Source organism: Sinohyriopsis cumingii, chromosome 3, assembly GCF_028554795.1.
Source record: "Sinohyriopsis cumingii isolate HCF-2022 chromosome 3, ASM2855479v2, whole genome shotgun sequence".
In the NCBI taxonomy this organism is placed as follows: domain Eukaryota; kingdom Metazoa; phylum Mollusca; class Bivalvia; order Unionida; family Unionidae; genus Sinohyriopsis; species Sinohyriopsis cumingii.
In genome coordinates this window covers 86,669,309-86,696,661 of record NC_142963.1, presented here as the reverse complement: position 1 = coordinate 86,696,661, position 27,353 = coordinate 86,669,309, and the positions used below count along the sequence as shown (strand labels likewise).

At 34.8% G+C, this 27,353-nt stretch overlaps 1 protein-coding gene across 1 annotated transcript in view; it reads left to right on the top strand.

Annotated features, from left to right (window-relative positions):
* The window catches only part of LOC149803244 (E3 ubiquitin-protein ligase SMURF2-like), a 149,254-nt gene that overhangs the window by 23,059 nt on the left and 98,842 nt on the right, over nt 1–27,353 (top strand). Inside the window, exons 3-4 of the mRNA XM_089952892.1 lie at nt 164–272; nt 12,778–12,911. Of these exons, the coding sequence (XP_089809018.1) occupies nt 164–272; nt 12,778–12,911 (243 nt within the window). The remainder of the gene's footprint in view (nt 1–163; nt 273–12,777; nt 12,912–27,353) is intronic.

Genomic DNA, 27,353 nt, shown 5'->3' with positions numbered 1-27,353 from the left:
GACTAAAATTTTGCATCAGACTCTTGGCACAGCTGTGTGTCTGATGCCAAATTTTGACACTTTGGTGGAGCTTTCCAATCTTATATGAATGCATATGATGGATTCTATTATTCATGACCCAGTTTTACAATTTTGGGTTCTAATTTTCTGCTTCATTAACTAGGTCTTCCTGATCCGTTTGCAAAGATCAGTGTTGATGGTTCGGGCCAGTGCCACTCAACAGACACCTGTAAAAACACACTGGACCCAAAGTGGAACCAGCATTATGACCTGTAAGTATAATTGGCCCAGTATCAAGGGACATAACTCTGGAGGCAAGTCATGCAGATCAGGAAACATACTTTGTTTGTCAGTCCAAGCAAAGTTAAAAATTGTGTTTCCAACTAAATTTCTGCATTGTTTGTCCAGATTATAATAATCAGTTTATGGAGGAAAAATTATCTTTTTGCTCTGTTGGTTGTAGACCAGAGAAGCATATGTGATGTCATGTTGTCTGTCATCCATCTGCTCATTCATTAGCACAAAATTGTTAGTTGATCCTAAATGAAAATGGTAGTGCTCAGATATTCATTATTGCTGCCACAATGACCAGTGGATATCTTGCAAATCATTGCTACTTCTTCCAACACTCTCCAGTTAAAATGAAGAAATTTCATATCTTGCAATTCGTTTCAATAGTAGATTGTCAGTCCCTTTGAGGGAAACTTGATTTGTTCTGCTTTTTCATAAAAATCTTACATCAGAGCAAATCTAAAGGCATTAAAAAATTGTTAGTCCCAATCCATTGTCTTATAGCAGAACTGGTTAAAAGTTTTGGATCAGATGTTTCCTGTCCAAAAAGAAGTTAATTTAGATATTTGTTGTCATTTGGTTATTAGGATTTGTTTATACACGTATGTATTAGAATAGACAGAAAATTGATAACCATGACATGAACATAAATATTCCAGCACACAATTCTTCTTGGACATTGTGATTGAAATAAGAGAGACTTTACCCCTTGTTCATGCTTTTTTTTTTGCATACCAGTTTTGCATACCAGTAATTTACTTTACTGGAAATTATAAAAATACATACCATACCCCTTGACTTTATATTTAAATAGTCACAATATTTATATCCATATCAACTTTCCCAAGGACACACATAAGCAACTGACCTGGGTGTATATTGAAGCTGACTCATTAGAATTTTGATGCTCTCCCAAATGAGCTATCATGGTTTTTTATAACAAGAGGAATCAGTTCTGATACATTGTATATTTGGCACTAACTATTTTGACTTGAAAATGTCATTCATAAGCTTACATTCACATGGTGAACTAAAATGTATTATAGTAATTTTACCATCAGTGTGGCTAATATGTAATTATATGTCATATTGTAGGATTTGTATAGCCTGATATGTATCAGTACGTGGCACAGGTGTACAGTTTCATTCCCATTGGATAATCAGGGTAGTTATGGATTCATAAACTGTACTTGTAATAGTGGTCATGCTAATTTTCACTTCAAGGAGACTCAAGGCTTATGACATTATTTCCAAAAATTTGGTTGTTAGGGCCGGACAGTAGATTTTAAGAAAAAATGTTGAAAAATTGTCAGGTTTTTATCAATTTGTTATCGTAGCTCTCTTTTGATAAAGTCCAAAAGAAGGCTGTTTTCTTTTGTTTTATATCTTTTGTGCCCTGTCACAGGGCCCAACATTTCATTCTAAAAAATAATATAGTCTGAACATATTTTCTGCATGCTAAGTATGTTTAGACTATGTAAAACTTAGCAGAGGCTAGCTATATAATTGTTGGTTACAGTCTGCCAATATGACTTTGAAACCAAATTTATATGTGAAACTCACTGAGATATAGATTTAAACTCTCAAAAGTGAGAAATAAAGGTTGAATTGACCTACATTGATAGTATGGTGTTGCATTCACTAAGATGCAGTTACATAACACAGTTAATTGACCCTGTGGCTAACACCAGCTCAGAAACTGAACCAATTGCATAACTTTACAAAAGTTAACAGATGCATGACATTTTGGTCTCAGTAATCTAGTTTTGAACTAGGACAGATTCTTTGAGCGAGATCTTTCCATCTGCAGCGGATTGGCTGAGCTAGTTATATGTCTAGAGACTGTATTTCTCATTGATTGTAATTAAACTTGGAAATCATGTTTTTAAGAGTTATGATGGTTTACTTACCATCACATTTATCATTCATACAGTATTTGCAGGACTCTTTGTCTAATGGTGCTTGAGAAACTAACCTAAACCCCAAACTTAGCCAAAGTCAATGCCTAAACCCCAAACTTAGCCAAAGTCAATGAAGCATATAATTTTTTGTAATAGTTATCTTATATGGGCCTTATTTTTGATCAGATAATGCTGGGCTTACATCATCATGATCTCCAATAAGTTTGATCATGATCTTACCTTGATTGGTCAATCTTGTCACAAATCTGGAGGCCATAGTTTAGAATAATTAAGATAAAACTTGGAATAGTATTATCAACATCTTGATAGTTTTGACATTGAGTGAGATTCAGATGTATTAATGATCTGATCATGCATCAGATTAGCTGAGCTTCTCACATTTTATGATCTCTGACTGATTTTAGATTGGGTGAGATCTGTACATATTAATGATCTAATTAGCTGAACTTCTTACATCATGATCTTTGACAGATTTGATATTGGGTCATCATGATCATTGACAGATTTGATGTTGGGGGAGATCCATACGTATTATTGATCTAATCTTGCATCTGATTAGGTATGTCAACACTAGTGATTCAGTTTATTAGCAGAGTTTGGCAAGAGTTGCTTAATCATTTTCTATCATCAAGATATTGTAAGAACTTAAGAGCAAAATGTACACATATTCATGAGATAACTTGTATCTTGGTTGGTTGAGCTGGTTACCACTCTGGAGACGACTGAATTTAGCTTGTGTTTTGCTTCAACTTGGTAAATGAGATATCATCATGAACTTGGACAGGTTTTCCCATCATAATATCATAATGAGGTGATCTTGCAGCTGATTTGCTGAGCTTTTTACATGTCTGGAGACCGTATTTCTCACTTTTTTTGATTAAACATGGAAAGCATTTTTTATCAAGATATTTGATAGTTTTTGCAGTGAGCTTGCTTTATGCATATTAATTATGCCTTTATCTTTTACAGAAAAACATATTTGAACTAGTAAAATCAACATGATATAAAGGTTGGAAGATATATATATGGGGTTATGTTCTTGCAATCCTACATAAAATTGCATCATAAAATAATCAACAGTTAAGTTATGTAAGCTAGGTGAGTGTTATCAGGTCCACTAGAACCTCTTGTTTAAGATTGTTGACTGAATTTCAACAGTGAAAAGCAGAGGCTTATCATATTTTTCTGCTCACCATGAAAGTGAACAGTTAATTGGTTATTCTGCACTACATGGACTGTGCCAAGTTGTATGTTGATAGTTGGCCATTTGAAATTAAACTAGAACTGTGATGAGGTTTTTAGCTCTGCTTCTTGACTACTTTGAAAACCACTGTCCTTGTTGACCCCATGTCAGAACATTTGGACAGGTGTACAGCAATTTGCCCATTTGTTTGTGTGTTTATTTGTTCATTCATTATGGTCTTAATATTTTGGACCCTATTCAACCTTCACTCATGAAAATTGCTATGTAGATTTGTCCAAAGATATTTAGCTAAGGCATGCAAAATATAAATGACTGACTTAATATTCACACTTGAGTAACTTTTTGATCTTAATCCTTTACCTCATAGAGCATAGTGACAAATAGAACACCTGTTACCTAGCCGACTGCATACGCATAGGCCTGCCTGTGAATTGTTAAGCAATTTAGTGGTGTTACGTTTAACAGCGATTTGAACCATTTTACGTTTTAGGTACACATCTATTATATGTGGAAAAATTTAAGAGTAAAGTCTGATTGTTATAGCTGTGTAATTATTTTTCACGAAAGAATATTTTATATGCTTTAAAATCGAGAGAGAACTTGTTCACCATCATGTCAGTGAGGCCGCGTGACCAACCGTAGCTGCCATTTCTGATACTCGAAATTTACAAGTTTTCGTCTGCGTCTACATCACTAAGTCATCTGAATTTGATAATTTGTAAAAACTAATTGCTGCCTACATCAATATCAGAGACTTTACCTAATTTATTGAATCTTTCGTGGTTGTTATTCTAATCGTGCATACTGAATTAAATCCGTGGCTACCATTTTGGAGAGTGGAGATCACGACCCAGTTACTTTAAATAGCAGATATCGACCAGTGCATGAATAGCGACCACATAATCTGACATAATTGTCATTCGCAGAAATGAATGTAGTATCTAATAGGGGGTTTTGCCTGAAGGTGGCGCTACAAAAACTAGCTCAAAATGGTTGATGTTTACAGCAGGCGTCAAAAGGCGCTTCCATGCGAATGGAGTAGAGGTGTCCAAAGACGCTTGTATGAGGTAAAGGGTTAAGCCAATTATTTGTTACATTCTCAGTATCTTGGACACTTGTTTCATTTATGGAAATTGATATGTGGATACATCTGAAGGAAAGTGACAAAATCTTACCAGAACAAGGTCACTGTGATGTAGTTTTCATGCTTGGGTGACTTTTGTGTTTTCAGTATCTTAGAGCAGAATAAGTATATGGATGTACCACAGTGAGAATAAGAAATGGATACATATCATTGACAGTAACTGAACCATATAAAAACTATGTTACTATGATGTAATATTTTTTTTTACCAGTGAGTGACATTTTTATTTTCATTGAGCTGTTTGCTGCACCATTAATGCACATTGGTCCATATTTCATAGATTCACAGTGATTAACAGATTCACATCTGTCCAAACCAGCTAGGGTTGACTGTGCCGACATTCCTGAATGCAGAGAATTTCAGTTGCATCTACATTAGTCACCCAAACCAGGGTTCTCAATAGATTTAAAAATTGAAGAGTCAGTTGACCCCTGACCCCACAATCTCAGGAGTTAGAATGAAAATCTGAAGAGTCAAAACTGAAATCTTGAGAGTCAGTTCTTTTGGACAGTCATGAACTTTATAGCTGTGATTCCTTGTTATTGGTGGAAACAAATGATGTTTAAGATTTCTTGTCTTGTGCTGAATAACGAGAAACAATTGAACAGTATCTTGTAAACATACAATCGGGTTTTTTTTTTAAAGGGTAATTCTCATTCTAACTATGTGTTACTGTGTGTATATTTTGTATATGAAACAGGTGATTAGTTTATACTTTATTATATTTTCAGCTTCTCAACATACCATATTTATCATATATATTGGGACATGATAAAATATTTTTTTTTTCCTGTCCCAGAACTTATGGTGAAACTTTTTGCACCTTGGTCACATGTCCCAAGACTTAAGAAACGAAATAAATTTGTATTGAAATATGGCTCCCCCCGCCAGTGCACATTGCAATATAATAGGTAAACAAAATGCTTACATGATAATATAGTAAAACCTTTTATTTGCGACCACCTGTCATTTTCAACCACAGTTATAATGCACAGATTGATTTTATTATAAACTCTCTGTCATGAGCGACCTCTGCTGAACATGACCAGTGACACGATATCTTGGCAAAATATGCATTTTACACTGCTATGAACAACCACATCGCAAAAACTAGGATACACTCCACAGACCTTTATTTAAATTTAATCCCTGTAACAATGACCGCTTCTAAAAATATAAAAGAGGCTAATTTTTGTCGGTTAGCTTGTGTTTTATAGTTTCTATTGTAACCCATACTAAAGTACATGTAGATTATTCCCGCACTTATTCTGGTTCCCGGCCTTCTAGCATCCATTATGTTTGAATAGGACCCAGTATCCCTGTGAACAACTGTATCGCGAGAACATAGACACCACTGACCTATATGTAATCATTGGTAACAATGACCACATGATTAGTAATGATTGTTAAACAAACATAAAAAGAATACCCCCCCCCCAAAAAAAAAAAAAAGTATTTTGACTACTGGTGACAGATGCTACAGTCTGAGTCCGGCGATCAGGCTAATGTACATGTCGCGAATTGACATTGTAGTGCCAAAATTGATGTAGTGGTTGTGTATATCGTTTGTCTTTAGAGTTCATCAGTATTGCTTGGGGGTGAATAAGTTCTTTGCCTATAAAACCAGCAAGAGAGAATCGTTTGCGAGATTAGATTGATAGTGTTAAAGACTTGTGATGTTTGTTGTTTTTTCCCCTATGTTACAGTGATTTCATCCCAGTCACTAAGCTGTCGTCTATTCAAGTTGGTGCGACCGGGTTACACACTTGTGTATAGAGTTAATCCCTGCATGTCTTCTTTGAATTTAAGCCATTCTATTTGTGGATGAGATAACGTTTCTTTTTATTTCAATCATTGTTAGATATGCAATGCACATGTGTAGATTTTTCATATTTTCCCAAAGCCCAGTCAAAGCTGTCTTTATAGTCGATATTACAGTTGAGCACTAATAATGTTAATACCTAGAACCTTAATAACAATGGTCTAACCTCCAACTAAAAAGAGACAAATTTTAGTACTGGAAAAAATAATTATTATAATTTAAAGAGGTGAAAAAAGCAGACCACTCCCAAAATAGTGGGTCAGAAGTCGGTAAAACAAATTTGATGTTATAAAGGAAAAGGAGTAAATCAGAAATGATTTCATATGCTAATACATGTACATGTGATCTTCAGATGTAAATGTGATTTCATGTTTAATGATAGAAGTATATCTTATTGCTATATAATTTTGTTTTCAGATGAATGCATATAATATTTTAGCAAGAACTGTTAATAAAGTTATAGAATATATATTCAGTGATTGTGGTTATTTTTCATTAAACTGGACCTTGGAAATGGGGCTTTTTGTACAAACCTGTTATGAGAGACCATCTGTCTTGAGAGACAGTTTTTTGTTGGCAGAAGGGACGGTCTCTCATAACAGGTTTTTCTGTAAGATGAAAGAAACTAACATTGTATTGTTTTCATTTATTCCATTTTTATCATGAGCATTAAAAAATGAAATATATCCACAAACTCCATATATGTTTTGTAGGCTTCCATACTGTAGTATGTATCATTTATGTCCAGTAACACAGGGCACATTGTTCATTAACATGAACATTGGGAAACAAATCATGTTTGGTTGTACTCAGAGGTCTGAATATGTTATCTGACTGAAAACTGGATCCAACAAAATCGCAGACGAGATGGAAATAATCAACTGATCACTTGAAGACAACTGCTGTTCATGCATGACATGGTGTTAGGTGAAAAATAACCAAGACTGAATAATATCCAGGTCAACTATATGATAGTAGCTTCCAAATAATAATCATTATTTGAAAATACTTTCACTTGAGGGCATTTTTTGCTAGCATTGGTTACAAAAAGTATCATTTAAAGCAAGTTATTGTTGTGCATACTATTTACCTGCAGTCATCAATGCCCATTTGTATTAAATATAACTACAGATGCCAAGCAAATAGAAGCCAGGACGGCGAATAAACACAACTGGCAGTGAGCAGTAAACTCATTGTTTGACTTACCAACAAGACCTCAAAGACAAAGGTTCTTTTTATTACAAAGAAAGCCAACCTTGGAAGCCAACTTTGACTACTTTGAAGCATTTTTTTTATATATCAGTACAAAGGTTGGTTATTTTATTACAAAGCCAACCGACCTCAGAAACTGACTTTGGAATCTTTTAAGTGTGCTGGGTATTTTTTTCTTTCTTTTTATAGGATATTTATACAACGGTTACTTTATTATAAAGCAATCCGACTTCGGAAGATGATTTTGGATTCGTTTAAGTGTGCCAATTTTTTAATTTTTTATTTTGATATACAAAGATGGCTGAGATAAGGAAGCAAAGTTTGGAATCTTTTCACTGGTATTCATGGGAGTTTTGAAAATAAATTGAAACAATGGAACAATTTTTAAAGTGATACAATATAGTGCCTAGTGCATGGACATCGATGACCCAGCATCACCCAAAAGATTTGGAGAAAATAAAACCATTTGATGAATTCATGAAAGCCAGAAGAGAAGATGATTTCACCGACAATATGGTCATTAACATGGATGAAATTCTGGTGTACTTTGATCTCATTCCCAGATGGACTGATGATAAGATGAGGGTAGCAATCTATACTACAAGTCATATATTCTTCCAACAATGGACTATTGTTCTAATGTATGGGGAAATTGTGCTAAATCTTAGCTTGACAGGATTTATAAACTATAGAAACAGCAGCACACATAATTTAAGATGCATCTATTAATTATCCCACAAAAGCATTATTTACAGAACTCAAATGGTCCACAATATATGACAGGATAGATTTTTCACATGGCAGTTCTTTTATATAAATGTCTACATGGAACTGTAATAAAAAGTTTCATTTAGAGAGCATTTTCTGACGTAATTTTCAAATGATTTAAAAGGTGTCCCACAACATGCGCACATAAAAATTGCATAAAAGTTATTTTGTGGTGTCCCAACAAATACGGTGACGCAACATACAGTGTATGGTAAATACTGTATTCTGTTAACAACTGTTCAAATCATTTTATATACACAAGTATACCCATACAACTGTGGGTTATGTATTGTTCAGATATCAAGGATGTACATCATAGTATTGTCAGTTCACTTTTTCACTCATCCTTTAATTTTCTAAACAAGTTTTGAGATTCGCACAACCCTTCCATATCAACTTTGACTTTGTCTTCACCATGTTGTCAGCAATGAGGCGAAGATGGCATCGTCTGGTTCTTTGTGCAAATCATGGCTGAATTGAAATGCATCAACAACCTCTGAAAAAAATCTAGCAACAATTATTCCACTCAGGCCACAAAAAATGCGTCATCACAAAGCAGCTCAGTGATGCCACATCTGCGAAGAGTACTTTAAGCCACATGAGAAAAAAGTCAGAAATCATTGCCATGTCACTGGTCAGTATTGAGGAGCTACTCAGGCTGATTGCAATCTATGTTTCAAATATCCAGACTTCATACCAGTGATCACTCTTAATCCACGAGGGTACAGTGGACATGTCATTGGCGCAGCACTCAGTCATCCGCTTGTTAAACAACTTCTCGCTAAGGTTGGAACCCAAATATAATGCATCCCCAACAATTTTGAAAAGTATGTGTCATTCTTGATTGGTCCTTTCCGTTTCATGGATAGCCTTAAGTTTATGCCGACGTCACTGGAAGAACTTGCTGGAAAGGGATTTGGCATCAAAATGGATTTACTCAATCAAAAATGAAATTATCCTTGCAAATACATCGATGTGTGGTCGAGATCTGATGAAACTTTGCTGCCATTCCACGATGCCTTTTATTCCTGTCTGCACCTGTCTGGGATTACTGATGATGAATACCAATACGCGAACAAGATATGGAACTAATTCAGCTGCAAAATCCTCAGAGATTATCATGACATCTACCTCAGAATGGATGTGCTTCTGCTTGCGGACGTGCTTGACAATTTCAGACACAAGTGCATAGACCCCATTACCACCTCGATACACTCTGGTATTTCTCCTCACCAGGACTCTTCTGGGATGCCCTCCTCAAACAATCCAGAGTGACCTTTTAGAACTCTTACAAAAGTCACGCCATCACCAACAACAAATGCATGAAAAACTATGAACCGACAAAGCTGCTAGTGTATATCCTATACCTTGATACAAACAATTTCTATGGATCAGCTATGTCAGAACTATGTCAGAACCACTTCCCGTAGATTTTCAGTAGATCACCAGAGAACAGTTCCTCAAAGAAAGACAAGCACAATACCACGATGACTGGGGCTATTTCACTGAAGTTTACCTTGGATATCCACACCATCTGTATAATGTCCATAATGATTATCCATTCTTAGCTGAACAAATTCTTGTCACCAGCTCGATGCTTTCTTGGGAACAACTGCAAGAGAAATACAAATTCAGACTTAGAGATGCCAAGGTGAAAAAAAACTAGTACCCAGTTTCGCAAACAAAACCAAAATGCAAAATGCATCATCACTTGCTCTAACAAGCTCTCCAGCATAGACTCATTCTCTATAAAGTTCATCACGCTCTTAAGTTTAAACAATCTCTGGATGAAACCCTACGTCGACTTCAACATGACACAATGTGCCTAAGCCTCCATGGCATTCAACAAAGACTTCTTCAAACTCATGAACAAATGCGTGTTTGGAAAAACTATGCGAAACTATAGGCAGCAAAAGAAAATTGAAATCATCAATAACCTACGATGATGAGATAAGTTTGTGGCCAATGATGCCTTTGTAAGCATGAAAATATTCAATGAAGATCTAGTTGTGATCAAATCCAGAGAAACCAATCTCAAGCCGGACCAAACCATCTACATTGGTGCAGCAGTTCTCGATCTCTCCAAAATGCTCATACTCAAGTTTCATTACCAATTCTTCAAACACAAATATGGAGACAATGCAATGTTGCTCATGACTGATACAGACTCCTTCATGTACAAATTTCACACCAACGATGTCTACACAGACCTGTATCAACACCAAGAAATGTTCAATTTCAGCGATTATCCATCAGACCACCCCTTCCACTGCGACAATGATAAAAAAGAGCTTGGAAAGTTTAAAGACGAAACTCATAGTGTACCTATTATTGATACTCCACTGATTGCATTCACACACTCACACATAGACACAACCAAGCCACTATATAATATGTAAACACTGATGCAACCAATAGTTGTCCAAAACAAGTGCAGAAGTGACTACCCACTGGCTCAGAACCCACATTTTATACCCTTGAGTGGTCCAAAAACATCCATTTTTCTACATTGGAGTGGTCCAGAATCCCCATAAACAGTAGTATATACATATTGGGGTCTCTACTAGACCAACCTTTATCACGTAGTGATAAAAGTGGTCCAGAACTCCCATAACACAGTAGTACTTGTAACTTGTTGTCTGAATTATACATAACTATAACTTGACCCAAAATCTACTTTGTAATAATTTCCCCAAAATATTCATTTTACAATGCAGATACCAATTCTAGATATGGGGCCCAAAAGTTATTGTTCGAATCATCTAAGGTATGTACGAACTGACATTACCATGATATTTCTGCACTTGTTTGAAAGTGGGGGGGGGGGCTAATAAAATCAACTTATCTCTTTACCTCATGCAAGTGTCTTTGTACGCCTCTACTCCATTCACATGGAAGCGCCTTTTGACACCTCTACTCCATTCGCATGGAAGTGCCTTTTGACGCCTGCTGTAAACATCAGCTATTTTAAGCCAGTTTTTCAATGCGCAACCTTCGGGGAAAAAAATCTTATTAGATACTACATTCATTTCTGTGAATGACAATTATGTCAGATCACGTGGTCACTGTTTATTCACTGATCGATATCTGCTATTTAAAGTAACTGGGTTATCATATCCAATCTCCAAAATGCCGGTCGCGGATTTCATACAGTATGTACGAAGTTTTCACAATTAGAATCACAAATATGAAAGATTCAATAACTTAGGTAAAGGCTCTGATATTGATGTAGGCAGCAATTAGTTTTTATAAATTATCAAATTCAGATGACTTAGTGATGTAGACGCAGACAAAAATCTTGTAAATTTCAAGTATGAGAAATGGCAGCTACGGTTGGTCACGTGGCCTCACTGACATGACAGTGAACGAGTTCTCTCAAGATTTTAAAGCACATAAAAAAATTCTTCCATGAAAAATAATTACACAGCTATAACAATCAGACTTCACTCTTAAATTTTTCCACACATAATAGATGTGTACCAAAAATGTAAAATGGTTAAAATTGCTTTTAAACACAACATACACTACATTGCTTAACAGTTAACAGGCAGGCCTATGCATATGGAGTCGAATAGGTAACAGGTGTTCTATTTATAGTGCACTGCACTTTGTAACTATGCTCTATGAGGTAAAGGGTTGTTGTGTGACTGCCTATGAAACACTGTTTAAAGATAACATTTCTTAAAATAAAATTCATAGTATGATGTTCTCAAGAATATCTGAACAACAAATATCTGGAGTTAAGGTTTCAAATTCAGTCCTGAAGTAAATCATGTCCATTCTCATATCACAGTTCTAACACTATTGCGTCACACAAAATGTCCAAGTCACCAAGTATTGTTTATATTTATTCTATGCAAGACACCTACACCAAGTGTGCTCCATGCTGACAGGTCAATCATCTCTTCAGTCACTAGCTTGCTTAAGGGTCAGTTACTATAGTTACTGGGTTAAGTATAAACCATTGCGGGTGCTAGGTCATGCCAAATTTGGTGAATGAATTTTTTTAGGTTTGCCCAGTTGCTATAAGATTTTCTGTGGAAAGTCACTGCTGACCACTATTGTAACATTCTTGAGGTTGTAGTTATGATGAAAATCAAATTTAATATTTGTTCGAAAATTATTAAAACAATGCCAAAAGAGGAGAATCATTAAAAAAAATAACAGTAGAATAAATTGGGTATTTCCCAAAGGTAAATGAGAGCCAGAGCAGAAAATGCCATAATAGAACATTCTTCGATGACCACATCATTAAAGTTAGAAATTTAATTGGTCAGTTTTAATTTGAACTTAGTATCATTCAATCAGATGCAGGGTTCTAGATTTGGATTCAAGTCCAGACTAAAGTTCTTTTGGTGAAACCCAAGCCAGTAATTCTAGCACTATCATACATTTTATATGATTAATATTTCAGATATGTTGGTCCAAAGGATTCTATTACCATTAGTGTATGGAACCATAAAAAAATCCACAAGAAACAGGGAGCAGGCTTCTTAGGCTGTGTTCGCATCATGTCTAATACCATCCAGCAGCTGAAAGATACAGGATGTAAGTATAGTCCTGGCCTGTTTATATTGTATGCACATATAAAATTTTCAGTTAGATGTCATGAAATAATGTGACAATAAATTGAACTCACATGTAGATTGTTTGTAAGTGTATACCTTTTTAGCCCATTTCTCTTATCAAGTCTTTTATATCATTGAGATCATGATGTCATAAAATGTATGATATCAGAAATGAACTAGTCTCATAAACAGTTAAATTGTTTTACTACTTTCTTCCTGATTGATGTTTTACTTTATGTTTTCCTTAATGTTGTAAAGTGGTATGCTCTGTTTTCATTATTAATTTAATTTTATGATAGTTAATGCTGATTGCATCATTTAGGCCCAGAAGTCTGAATATTTGAGGCACCTTTTCGTTTAACACATTAACCCCTGGAGGTTTTTGTCATTTTTGCCTGAAATTCGAGTAGGAAGGAAACACATTTTGAAAGCTATTTCTGAATGCATCCTAAAACATCAACTTTCAGGTGATTTTCCAATAACCTAATGCCTAGTTGTGTTGGAAACATCGTTTTTCATTGGCTATTTGGCTCGCGTTTGAGCAGAAGGGTAAAAGTTGGAGGGGTTTTTTTGTTTTGTTTTTTTTTTGCTTAACGGAGCCATTATTTTCTTATCGAAACCACTCTTTATTCCAAATGCCCATCTTATCCTACTTTTTGCAAAGATTCATCTGTCTGTTTGCAGTTCATACCGGTCTGCCTTAGATCTGAGACCAAAAAGTATAAAATCCGGACACAAAATAGGATTCTGACCACGGGTGAATTTTGGGTGGAAAAAAATCAGATCCCAAAAATGAGGTTTTTCCCTCTTTATTTTGTAATGTAACTAGAAATTCCAAGTTATTTGGTATCATTGTAGAGCTGCATCTGTCTACCTTTCTATAATACCACCCACTTCAGTGTATCATGCATGACCTTGACGATACAGAGCTCAGCAGTAGGCTACTACCTCCTGCCATGTTAATTTGTCACCAGGGGTTAATGTGTTAAAGATCACTGGTCATACTCATATTTCTTTTTACATTAGCTTTGCATTACATGATTAAACATAGTTTTACTTGCACAAAAAGAATAAAAAAATTATCAAGTGTAAAGAAGAAATAATAATTTAATTACTCAAAATATCAGTATACAGTGCTGTTACTTTCCCTTAGCTATGATTTTCCACCTATGCAGGATGCCCACCAGAATTGACATATATTTATCCCAAAAAGACAAAGTATATGCTTCTTGTCATTGAAAAATTAAACACTATAAACTATGGATAGGGAAAATTTAGATAAAACTACTGAAAACTAATTTACTATTCAGCCTTATATCGATGTATGGGCATGACTCACTAGATTGTGTAGCTTTAAAAACTGTTCCATTGTTTCAATTTATTTTCAAAATTCCCATAATACAGGTAGAAAGGAATCAATGCTAGCTTCCCTAAGTTGGCTGACTTTTGTAAAAAAAAATTAATAAAATCGGCACACTTAAAAGAATTCTCTGACAGGAAAAAATAGTTGCTTTATTGTGTCCTGATATATGTGTGTGTGTGTGTGTGTATGTATGTATGTATATCTCTCTCTCTCTCTATATATATATATAGTGGAACCCCACTATAACGCAATAAATAGGGTTAAAAAAAATTGGATCACGTTAATATTGGGCTCGCGTTAATGCGGTGTTTACAGTATTTTACTTTTTTCAGAGAACAACTCATTGGCACATATACATGTATTCATGTCTAATGTATATGATGAATAGGGTATCAACACCATTTACTATTGTGCCGTTGTGGCATGCAGTTCATCTATAATGCATGTAATTCCATTGAAAAATTGCTCAACGATTTACAGTATTCAATAATTTTTTCCAGATCATTGTGTCTGAATTCAACATCTAATATACAGCATGAATAGAGTGTCAACACTGTATACTTCTGTCTCATATCGCACCATCGGGGCTTGCAATTAATCTGTAATATATGTAATTCCATTGAAAAAAGTATGAGAAATTTTGAGTAAATTGTTTATTATCATTTGGGGAAGAGTTCGCATATGAATTTAAATATAATATGGTCATGGCGTGGCTTCTGAAATTTAAGTTTCACCAGGTTCCTGAAGTGTCATGCCAGAATAAACATTATCGGAAATGTTACTTATTACTGATCCATGAGTAAAGCCAGTAAGTCATCTTTGTGATTGTTTTCAATTAATTCTGTATACAATCATTGCTCAAACAATAGCTGACGTGTTTCTTCTTTAACTGCATACATAGCCAAGCAGCAGACAATGTGGTGGTTGATAAAAGATTCTCACAATTTAATAAATGTCAAGAAACGAAAGCTGCCAACATGTCTGCTGGGCTTGGCCATGTTATTAAACGCAATCAGTTGACCAGTAAATAATGTCCACTTTATTAGCTGGAAATTGAAAGCATATGATATTGTACATGCGATCAGCTAAAAAATCTTTATAAAAGTATTTTTCACATGCTTCTTTCAATATTCACAAAATCTAAGTAAAAGTTGTATGCACGCTGAAAGCATGTGTTGTTTGTTAATTATTCATGCTGTAGTCATTCAAATGAATAGGCGTATAAGTGTTAATTATTGAGAATTTACAACAGATAAAGGTACACAGAAATGCATATGAGAAAATATTAGCAGTATGAAATTTGTACAGACACCATTCATAGAACCTGGAACGTAATGAACTGTACATGTGTTTTGTCTTTATTAACCAAATTTTGCTGTTAATTTTTCGTGTTGAATTCAGACTCATAATGATCTGTACAAAATTACTGAATAGTTTAAATATGTATGCAATTTTTGTAATGGAATTACATGTATTATGGATTAACTGCATGCCACGACAGTACGATATCAGAGAATAAGTAAACGGTGTTAATACTCTGTTCATGCTATATATTAGACGTTGAATTCAGACACAATGATCTGTGACAAAATTATTGATTATTTTAAATCTGTGTGCAATTTTTCAATGGAATTTCATGCATTATGGATGAATTGCATGCCATAACGGTACAATAGTAAATGGTGTTGATACCCTATTTATGATATGCATTAGACATGAATAAACGTATATGTGCCAATGCGTTGTTCTCTGATAAAAGTAAAATACCATAAAACCCCACATTAACGCGATCTAATTTTTTTGACCCCAATTATCACATGATAGTGGGGTTCCATTGTGTGTGTGTATATATATATATATATATATATATATATATATATATATATATATATATATATATATATATATATATATAAATTACTGATTCTACCAACTTGTACACCTATAAATGATAAACGTCCCAGAGTAATACTTCATAGTTCTTATTTTAAATCCTTTTGAGTTCATATTGGTTATAAGAATGCAAAATGAAGAGTTTGATCAGAGTCTACACTCTACACATTAAAAAATTATGAATATTTTAAACAATAATATTTTACATCTGCAGTAACATTATTGTACTCTAATGTTTATTTGATATATTTTACTTACGCTCTTCTATTTCTCTTCTCATATGAGAATGTTTAAAATCTGTAGAATCATATATATATATATATATATATATATATATATATATATATATATATATATATATATATATATATATATGGGAACACTTGAATGGCATGCAGAAACTATCAATTGTTTACGGGTATTGCTGAATACTTTTTCATTTAAAAAGTGGAGTTTTATGTCTGATTAAACATTTTTATGGTGTGCATCAATAACAAATATGTTTTTTTATGACTATAATAATATCTCACATTTGTACAATATATGTGGCCAGTGACTAACACTGTTTGCTCTATTGGTCACAGACTTGAGAAGCTTATTGTATGGCCTTCTTTCTGTCATCCATTTTCCATCTGTCATCCTTCCATCCCTTAGCACCAGTTTGTTATCACTGCTCTTGCTAAACTTTTAAGGATGATAGCTGAGAAACTTGACACACACATACATCTCAAGGCCTATTTGGTCCTAAATGAAACTGCTGCCACTTGGACATCCAGTATGGCTGCCACATTGGCTGTTTGTGAAAGTCTTGTTATTGATCCTCTTGAATGGCTTGTCATACCAGAATGGGATTTTCACTGAAAGAATTAGTATCTTGCCTCTGGTTAGCTGAGCTTGTTACCTCCTTAGATCTGGAGACTGTTAATCTTCCAGTTTTAATAGAAGTTGGTAACTGGATTTATATCATCTTGGATGAATTAATTTATGAGCAAGAGTAAGAGACTGTGTGTGTTTAATTATGCCTTCATCTTCAGAAAGAATATGCATTAAGGATATAGTAAAATAGGCAATTTATCAGTGATATAAGGTTTAGAGATGGTTTGCATAAGATGTATTCTTACAGTACTATATAAGCTGCTTATTGAAATGGTCAACTGTCAAGTTATGTATACACTTGAGTTCATAATAATTATGCCCTTGAATATTTTGTGATCTACAGTATTTAGTTATTAAGTTCTACATTGATTTCATGTTAAAAGTACCTGATGTTTATATAGAGACAACTGTCATTTAGATGCATCCTTTAACAGAGTTATCCCAAGACCACTAGTCAAGTCAGACTGGTTGCCAGTTGTGGCATTTTAAGGTGGTCAGATCTCTTTTGAGAGCACCCGCAATATGAAATGGCATTTTTATGTACTCCAGTGGTACAATTATGATAATTTTTGTAATAGAAGAGCAGAATTAAAGGTGAAGAATGCCAAGTTTACATTTAGAACATTATGCTCTGCATTAAGCGTATGGAGGTACAAGACAGGGCAGCCCTGGAGGAGGGTAGCTTGCCACCTTGGGCATACAGGGATAATAACTGCTTTATATAGTTTGTTAGCTTTCTTTGTGACGATTACCAAAAGTTTGTGATTATTTATCTTGGTGTGTATTCTAGGCTATTAGTTGTTCATTAAAATATGTGAAGTTATTAAGAGTAATTTATATTTTGAGAAATACATCATTTAATGTATTGTATCTTTGGTATCATGTATGGCTAGTAATTCATGAAAAAAAAAGTTGCAATGTTCATCCTTTACTAAGCATAGTGCCTTAGCTAGAATCAATGCCATGACTTTTTTATGAAGAAATTTATCTCTTAAAATCCTCAAATTTTCATTTAGGTTTGAAGCAGAATTGTTATTTTAGTTAGTTTCATTTTATAATAACTGATGCTTTGAAAATGTCACATGGCATTTAAAAAGTAAAATATAACAAATAATGCATTTCTATGGTCAATGCATATCTACTTTCACCCGCTTCAGATTTCTTTTCAAGCCTGACCAAGAGACTTCTTATTCAGGGGAGATAAGTCAGAGGATTAAATAGAATAAGCTGATGTTTGTTATAGTTAGCTCCTCTTTCACAGTGAAGTTTGTCAATAAAAAGACACTTGTGTTGTGGAACTTTGTGGAACTTGTTCATTTGCTATGAACAAACAGCTTTTTGGCACAAACTTATGTAGCAGCAGTCAGTGGGCCAGTGTTGTGCCAAATATTTCTCTGATATTAGTGCCATGTACATTGTGGTAGTAGTAGTGGTACGTTCTTGATTCTGAATGGTTATTTTAAAAAAACTATTAGGAGAGTATTTTTGTATCAGTGAATTGTATATTTCAGCAGAATTTAGATTTTGAAACAGTGTAAATAAAATAACAGCTTCCAGCTACTCCAAGGTTCTGAGAAAAAAAAATTGTGCTATGTTGGATTTGTAGGATATTATGTTTGAATTCCTGTTTCTTGCTTCTTCAAGAATCTGACTAGACTTGAGTTGAACCAGAGGGAACCTGTTTAAAAAACAATGTTTGTGAAAATGCAGGATGAAATACAAGTTGGAAGAAGAAGAAATATAAAATGAAAGTTGCAGCAGGGAGGGTGAACAGACCACTTTTAGGAGGGTCCAGTTGTGGTGAAATAAAACCTTCCTACAAAAACGAACAGACATACATCACCGAGGCCTCTAACTGGATTAGCTTATTTTTGTCTCGTGTCAAAATTGTATGCGTCCTCATTCACTGACCTGTTGGTCATCACTCTGTTTGTGTAAAAAATGTGACAGGTCTCAAGCAAAAATTTTATTGAGACTTATAATATCACGACCAAGGATCATGTAAATTTATAATGATAAATCCATGAGGAATTGCTTGTGCTTTTGAAAAGAAATTTTTAAATTTGATTATATCCATATCCCCTGAACACCAAGTCTGGTGGATGTTTCTTTATGTATGGGTATCAACACTATTAAATACAACCAAATGGTTGCAGCTATCTCTGATTACTATAGGTTTTTGGACATATCGCTGAGTATCATATGTGTGTTTTTTATCTGCTTCAGGGAAAATATCTGAGCTGGATTTGATTTTTTGTCTAGCATCACATCGTATGCTACGAGATCGTTGATACTAACATAAAGATATCTACCAATAGTGCATCGTTGATGCCAGTGATAAAATCAATATCATTACCGTCCTCATCCAGCAACTTTGAATTTTCATTACAGTCTTTAAGCACATCGTAGCATCTCTGATCATCAGCAGAAGGTGCCACTAAATACAACTTATCCCACATGAGCCATCTCATTATTAGGTTAAGTAACAATTGCGTCTTACCAGACCCAGATGGGTCTATGATAATTGATCTGATAGAATTTGGTAGTGCTGGATGATCCTTGAATGGCTCTTGCTTGCATGTCACTGAGAAATCAATGATATCCATGTTGTAGATATATAATAAGTATATGAATTTATATTATGTTCGATGCAGAGCACCCACCCCACAAGTGGATTAAAAAAAATGACGAGGAATAAAAAGCATGCACTTAAAGGCAAGTGTATGAAATGTGGTACAAAAGAAATACAAATTTATTTTGTCTCGTATGAAGACAAGTGGAGGTATTGCTGCTTGTCAATCATGTTGATGCATTTACCAACCAGCAAACTTAAATTAGACACCTCCAGGCATTGCTTTCATCCGTCATTTTCCTCTGACAAGCTCCTTGGCTAAAATGAATGTATTATGATAAGTATTTACAGATTTTGCAATGATTTGTTGATTTCCCGATCCATAAGAGTGAAAAGAAGTCAGTGGAGCCTTGTAATTCTTACAGTTGATATCCAAATCGTCTAAATGGAGGGATTAGATTTATTCCTTTCCCAATACATAGACAAAACTTCGTTGGATAAAGACTTTTTTTGTGGTCGCATATACAATCAGCTCAATATGGAAATAATTGATGACAAAAAGATGTTTGCATAAATCTGTTTAGAAAAGCATGTCCTGTTGATGGTTTGAAGAAAAAAAAAAGAAATTGAAATTGAAAATATATGCATAAATAAACGTTTCTAGAATATGAGTGAAGAACCCCCTAAAATTCGGGCTTTGAAGTATATTGATTTCTTGTATAGGAGGTACTGAACTCCATACTGCATTTTCTGAAAGTATGAAAAGTTTTACTTTAATGTTGACTTGTCTTAAAATAATGATTTATCGTCTTGATCTTTCAGACACATGGGTGAATCTTGACTCTCTCATTGGGCTAAAGGAGGGGTGGGAATACAATGTTGAACATCAATCGATTGATTCATTATGTAGATTACTAACACTTTAAGTAGGTGGTATACTGGCAATGAATTCAACACAGCAATAGTACAACACACCAAAGCCTTTTTCTTCGGGTTCCACCATGAAAATTTCCTTGTCGCTTTGATCCAATATCACTAACATAGATCCAGAAGCTCCAGTTAGTGGATAACATCATGGACTTCCTGGTCCTTCTATTCTGACCTCATCCTTCTTTTCCTAGGACTTATGTCTTCAGACTGTCCCATCTCTCTCTCCCAGAAAGCTGTTCCTTAACACTTTTACTACTACAGCTGTTGTGCAGTTTCACTACTGCTGAGTGCTATCATATCAGTTACTGAGGCTGGTTCCTAGGCTGAATACTAGAGCATCATCAAGGCTTACTACAGAAACTGACTATGAAAACATGATTACATTTATATTCATTATTAAATTAGTTTTTGCTGGATGTCAGAAAAATAAAAAACAGCTTACCTTGTATAATGTCTGTTATTCATATATTTCCACTTTATATTACAAAGTTGAGAGTGGTACCTCTCAAAACAGTCATTACCCACACATAAATGACGTATATTTCAAAATATGCTCACATCTCCGTGATGCTGATTTCATACCATTTAAGCCTCAATTCTTGCTTTTGGTCCCCCATTTTCTTGACATAATTGTTTGTTTCTTTCACAAGCGTTTCCACCAGACATTCAGGAAAAAACTTTAGAAAAAAATCTTTCTCATTGCTTTGTGGTCCAAGCTCGATTGTTGAACCAACATGAGAATAAAATCATTGATCTCGAACACAGCGAGGTCATAACTTCATTGTGCAAGTTGGACTATGTCTACCTCGTCATCTGAATAAAAATGACTTGCATCTGGTGTTGAAACGGGACTGATATCAATATCCGATCCATTTTCTAAGAATGATCCATTAAACTCTTTTATATTGCTTGCACTGAACCCTTTAAAGTTGCTCATATCTGAATCAGAATCCATCTTTGTTTATCTCAGCTACACGTGTTAAGTAAAGCACAGAAAATCCACGACAGCGTGTCTAAATTTAATCTCTCAACTTTCACACTTGTATCAGAATTTGAGTAAACAGTTCTGTCATTGGTTATGATAATCAAAAATATGTAAACTTCTGCTGTATTTTCAACCAATCAACGTTTAGTTAACATAGCAATCACGTCTGCATAGATGTGACACTGGGGTTTCAAGTACTGCTGAACTATGCACACATAAGCGACACTGGGGTAGTAAACTAGGCTTATCGACACTACATATATGCGTCAGTGGGGTTCAGGAGTCGTAGCTAAAGGGTTAAAGGACAAAATTACCCCATAATTTCTGTATGCCCCACTCTTTAGAGTTACATAAAATTCACTTGCATTACTCAGAGCATGTTGGCAATCCACACACTGCGTAAATTCTGACCTAGTACAGTAGGACATTGACCTCGCTTCCAGCGGCAGGTCTTAAATTACCATGTGAGTGTCTATCGAATATTACCATATTCTTTTGCATGCTACTACATGTTCGATTACTATTGCATGAAATTCACAAATTATAACTCACAGCAATCCTTAATCTACAAGATTATTCAAACATTACAAAATCAGATATAATTAGGTAATTATCATTAACTCATGATGATCTATATCGTCCTAATAAACAAAGGAAGTTATTTCATATACCCTGTGAAATCCTACACATATGAACATTTGGATTGCATGCAGTCACTTCTACCAATGAACTAATAACTGTATAACTAAAAGGTAAATTGCATAACAATTCTAGCATCAACACTTTCCATGAAATTGAATAAAAGTAAATTGCATAATAACTCTAGCATCAACACATTTCCATGAAATTGAATAAACAATACATAATATGGACACCTAGTCATAGCAAACACATGTGCATAAAACAAACAATCAAATAATAGAATATTACATAAAACTAAAATTGTGTACCTTATTGCTGTTCTCTTTCAGAACTTGTACGTCCTAACACTAAAACCTGTGTTTCTTTTTACAAGATGGCTACTTGGTCCCTTTCTTGTTTAACAAGGAAAGACTTTTCTCTTTAGGCTTCCATGGAGTTGACTATGTTTACTTTTCCAGGAAATTTTCAGACTAAAGAATTTAGACTAAGGTGATCACTTTAAAGTCTGATTGCTCAAAAAGTGTACACCTTAACTTAATCTGCCCAATCATAGGCAGCGGTCCCTAATTTTTCCCAAAGAAATAATTCCTTTCATCAGGTTCAGACAGCTCGAAATCTGTGAATGATGATGCATAACAATTTCCCTTTGAAAAAATGATAAGTGGACATAGGTTCCTACCAAGCAGTTAGGGTTGGTAGCGCAAATGTTTACTTTCTAAGGAATGTGTTATGATACCCCGGTCAATTTCACTGAGTTGGAATGCTGCCCTTTTGAAGTTTACACTGACGTGGGGGAGTTGAACGAAGAAAGGTCGAAGTGACCCTTCACAAAGACTTTTCTGGTTTAAATGCGATAAAATTTTAATGCTCAATGCATTCACTTTTAAAGTTCACTGCAATTCAAAATTCGTCACTTCACAGACAGATTGTCTGAAGAAATCCAAATGTTCCATTGAGAAATAATAAATCGGATATAATGTTGTGAAATCCTGCTGAGATATTTGCAAACCAGAATCAACATTCTGATCATGCTCCATAAACCGATGATAAGCACGTGCAACATGATTATTATCCAAATTCAGCAACATTTCTTCAGACAGTCCTTGATGTCCATTTATCCTCAAAGAAACTTCACTAACCCCAAGCGTGTCAAACACCATTGGATTTCATTCCTGCAAATCTACTTGTTCAGCATTTTGGAAAGCAATAAATATATGTTGTGGTGCTGACACTCCCTGCTGTGATGCTATCTGCCATGTGAATAAACCATTAATATCGCTTTGAATACTGTCTGTGGTCATCATCCACCATGACAACGTTGATTTACCACCTGAATCCATAAAAGAACGCAACCATTGTTCTTCATTCTTTGACGTCATTGTTGGCATCCACAATGAAAGTTTTGTTAGTATTACTTTACCTGCATCAATCCCAGCAGCATGCTATATTGCATCATTGTTGGTGGTTTTTCTAACAAGTACCATGGTGTGTTTAGTGCCAAATATAACTTTACTAACATGTCTGCAGAATCCAATTATATATGACAGTGGAATCACACATGAAAATTCTTCATTGATATTTGACATTAATCTGCATGCTGCAAATTCCAAGTTGAAATTTTCATTAATCGATGCATCTGCAGTTCCAGCTGCATTTGGTCTCAAGTTATTACTCTCTGGATGATCAGTGGTATCCTTTGCAAACATCTTTGACAGACCTGCTGACCTCTAGTAATCATCGCTGTATCTTGCAAGGCCAAGTATTGTCCTACTATTGTCAACGTTGTTCTGGCATATTTTAATGTTTCTTCCATCAATCGTGTATGTAGCACTGTTGAATAACCCAATGACGCCATTATTAACAAAACCAACTCGATCACCAATCCTGTATGCTGTATTATCTGCTTTCAAAAGTCTACCTTTGATCTCAATAAATACCTCAGCAGGCAAGAAATATCATCTTGTATCCTGAACTTGTAATTCAGTTTTTTGACGTGAGTCGGGTACATGCGCATCATAAGAATAATATTGATAATTGCACACCGATTCATCCTTGAGAACTGATGCATCAATGTCAAATGCTGGATCAGATACACATTTGAACATTTTATTATATCTGCTATCATCTAACATGAAGACCACTTCCCGCTATTAGACTTGCAGTTATATTCCGAGCTTTTTCACTGGCTGATTCCTTCGACCACTCATTTGCAGCTCGATTTATTATTTTACTGACGTTTGCTGGCATCACTTCAGTGCTAAGTAATTTACTGTCTCCAGTTTTACTGGTGGCGGTCTGCGTAATAATCGTGCTAGTCTATCCTTGATTGCTAAGAATGCTTTACCAGCAACATCACCAACAGTACCAATACCTTTATCACGAACAATGTCAATAGCTTTCATTCCCAGTTGCTGTGCTATCAGTATTGCTTTGAGGGCTATCCTTCTGAATAGACCCTGAACAATATCACCAAGTCCATCTCCATAGATCACTGTATATGTTGGTAATGGTGAAGTTATCACCCTGACAATTACAGGTCCACATTGAGCATTATGTATGATCATCTTTTTTTCTTGTCACTGATCTAATTGCATCAATTACTTTGGTAATCATCAATGGTTTCATCGATAAACTCCAGAAAACATTAATGTCCATGATACCACCTGTAAATAATCTCTGACAAATAGCAGTTGCTTCATTAATGATTTCTGGAGAATTATTATCTGGTTGTCTTCGGCCAGTTCAAATTTCTAGTCGATCAACATCGGCAAGGACATTATTGGGGCATGCGGTAATAAGGCCACTTCCTCGAGCAGCAATACCACTTTCATTTACTCCTTCTTTCTCCCCTCTTGAAGGTTTTGTCTGCTTTTTTTTCCCTGCTCTTGCAGTTTATTTCCTTTCTGCTTTTGATTTTTCAATTTGCTGCTTCATTTTTTTCTTCTTTTTGTCTCCTTTCTTGGTTTCTTTGTTCAATATACTCACCTACTTCCTGGTTAAAAATGTTAAACCAATTAACATCTGCCTCATATCTGATCTGCAAAATATTTGCAGCGATGCGATATATATCCCTAACCCAAATCAGCAGATTTTAGAATTTTAACATATTTGGGTTTTACATACATATCTCTATTATGATATCCAAATGCAGCAATATTAATTAATTGATCTGGGTTATTGATAGCAGCAATACCTTCCGGCATAAATTTATCCATATTGTTAATTTTAACTTTTGGCAGTGGCGATAACTCAACTTCAGGTTGTGGTTGAGGAGGGTGGCAGTCAAGTTGCTCGAAGATAACCAGAAGTATCAACAGGCAATGTCTCAAGACCTTTTTGTGCTGCCTCAGTTGCTGTAACAATTTTCTTGGTTGATTCGACAATTGGTTTAATCAACTGTTCTGTACCTTTTGTAAATTCCACCTGAGACTCCTGATGCGCTTGTAGTTGTTTCTTGACAGAATCACCGATGGGGAAATATTTCTTAATTGCATCTAGTCGCTGTCTTGGTAGTTTAGCTGTGCAAATTTCCATGATTAGTGTTATTATTGATATAATAATTATTTAATTACACCACATGACCTGCCATATTTTTTTACACAGATAGCAGCAGGGAAGGTGACGACCAACAGGTCAGTGAACGAGGATGCATACAAATTTGACATGAGACAAAAATAAGCTAACCAGGTTAGAGGCCTCGGTGACATTTATCTGTTCATTTTTGTAGGAAGGGTTAATTTCACAACGGACCCTCCTAAACATGGTCTCTTCACCCTCCCTGCTGTAAAAATGCATGAAACTTCTCACTTATATAACCTAGTGAAACCTGCATTTACATAAAAACGTGAATTCGAAAACCACAAGAAGTAAGCTTGGCTAAATTTTATACATGAAATAATTTATTTTCATTGGTAGCAATTCTTGTTGACTTGCAAAATAGACATTAGTGTAAGTAGTTAAATTTGTATATCATTGGTAGACCAGAAGGCTCATTGTTTGTCTGATCTTTAAATCTATGGTGTGTGGTAATCAATGGATCCATGAAAGTGCCTCCCCAACACATACACACATGAAATAGGGAATTCACAGTAATATAAAAATACCAAAATATCTGATTGTGTGCATGGTATACAGTAACTGAATTTATGCTGTTTAATCAAATTGATTTGAAGTTTAACATTTCCCAAATTCAAGACTTAAAGTTGATAGTTATTCATATGGAACCCATTGATTGGATACATGATGTGGCTCAACTTGAAATCTTGTCATTTGTTGTATGTCGATCCTTCGCCTCTTATTATGACATTTGTTGAATCTACAGTTTGTAACAATTTAGGTAAGATGTCCTTATGATCGCCATGTATTTTTTATAGTGCAGCATATGTACCAATTTAAAAGTCATTACTACCTGGATATACACATCCACTACCATCAGAGTTATCATGTGCTGCTCCATTTACACGAGTTTGTGAGTGTTTACAGGCAGTAAACTAAACATTTACATAGGCAAATATTGCAGCCATACTGTGGAAAATGAAATATACTACATAGAGGGTATTTACTAAAACAAGTGATTAATGGATGTATTTCATTGAGTGGGTGCAAAACCGAGACTGAAAATACTTAGTTTTTCAACTACAATATGAAATGTATTCATTATTCACTGGTAGAAAGCAAATGCTCTTTTTTATGCTCAAACTGGATCCTGCATAATGTCAGTGGTTTATTATGTTCTGCAGTGTTTTGTGATTATTGTAGTAGGAACTTTTGATATGATTTAACTGTTTTCTAGTTTTCTAGTCTTGTACATAGTCATGTTGAATAGAATCCACATCTTCCAAAACAATACAAGCAGAATCTTTACAGCACACTCACCCCATGGCCTTATGGACATTATTCATCTGGTTTAACATGTCTAGCTCTGTGGTCTATGTTAGTGAGAACAGGCATTTGTGTTTATTTACAGGACTTACAATTAGTTTTAGATTTTGAAAATGCTGATGATATTTGAGACATGATAGTAGATTAAATTTCTCTATTTAGCAAGAGTATCTTATATATAGATTTTAAAGAAATAGATATTTTATACTTGAACTCTGACAATCTTTGCCAACCCTTACACATAAACTACATTTATTCAACATTTATATTTTGAGGAAGA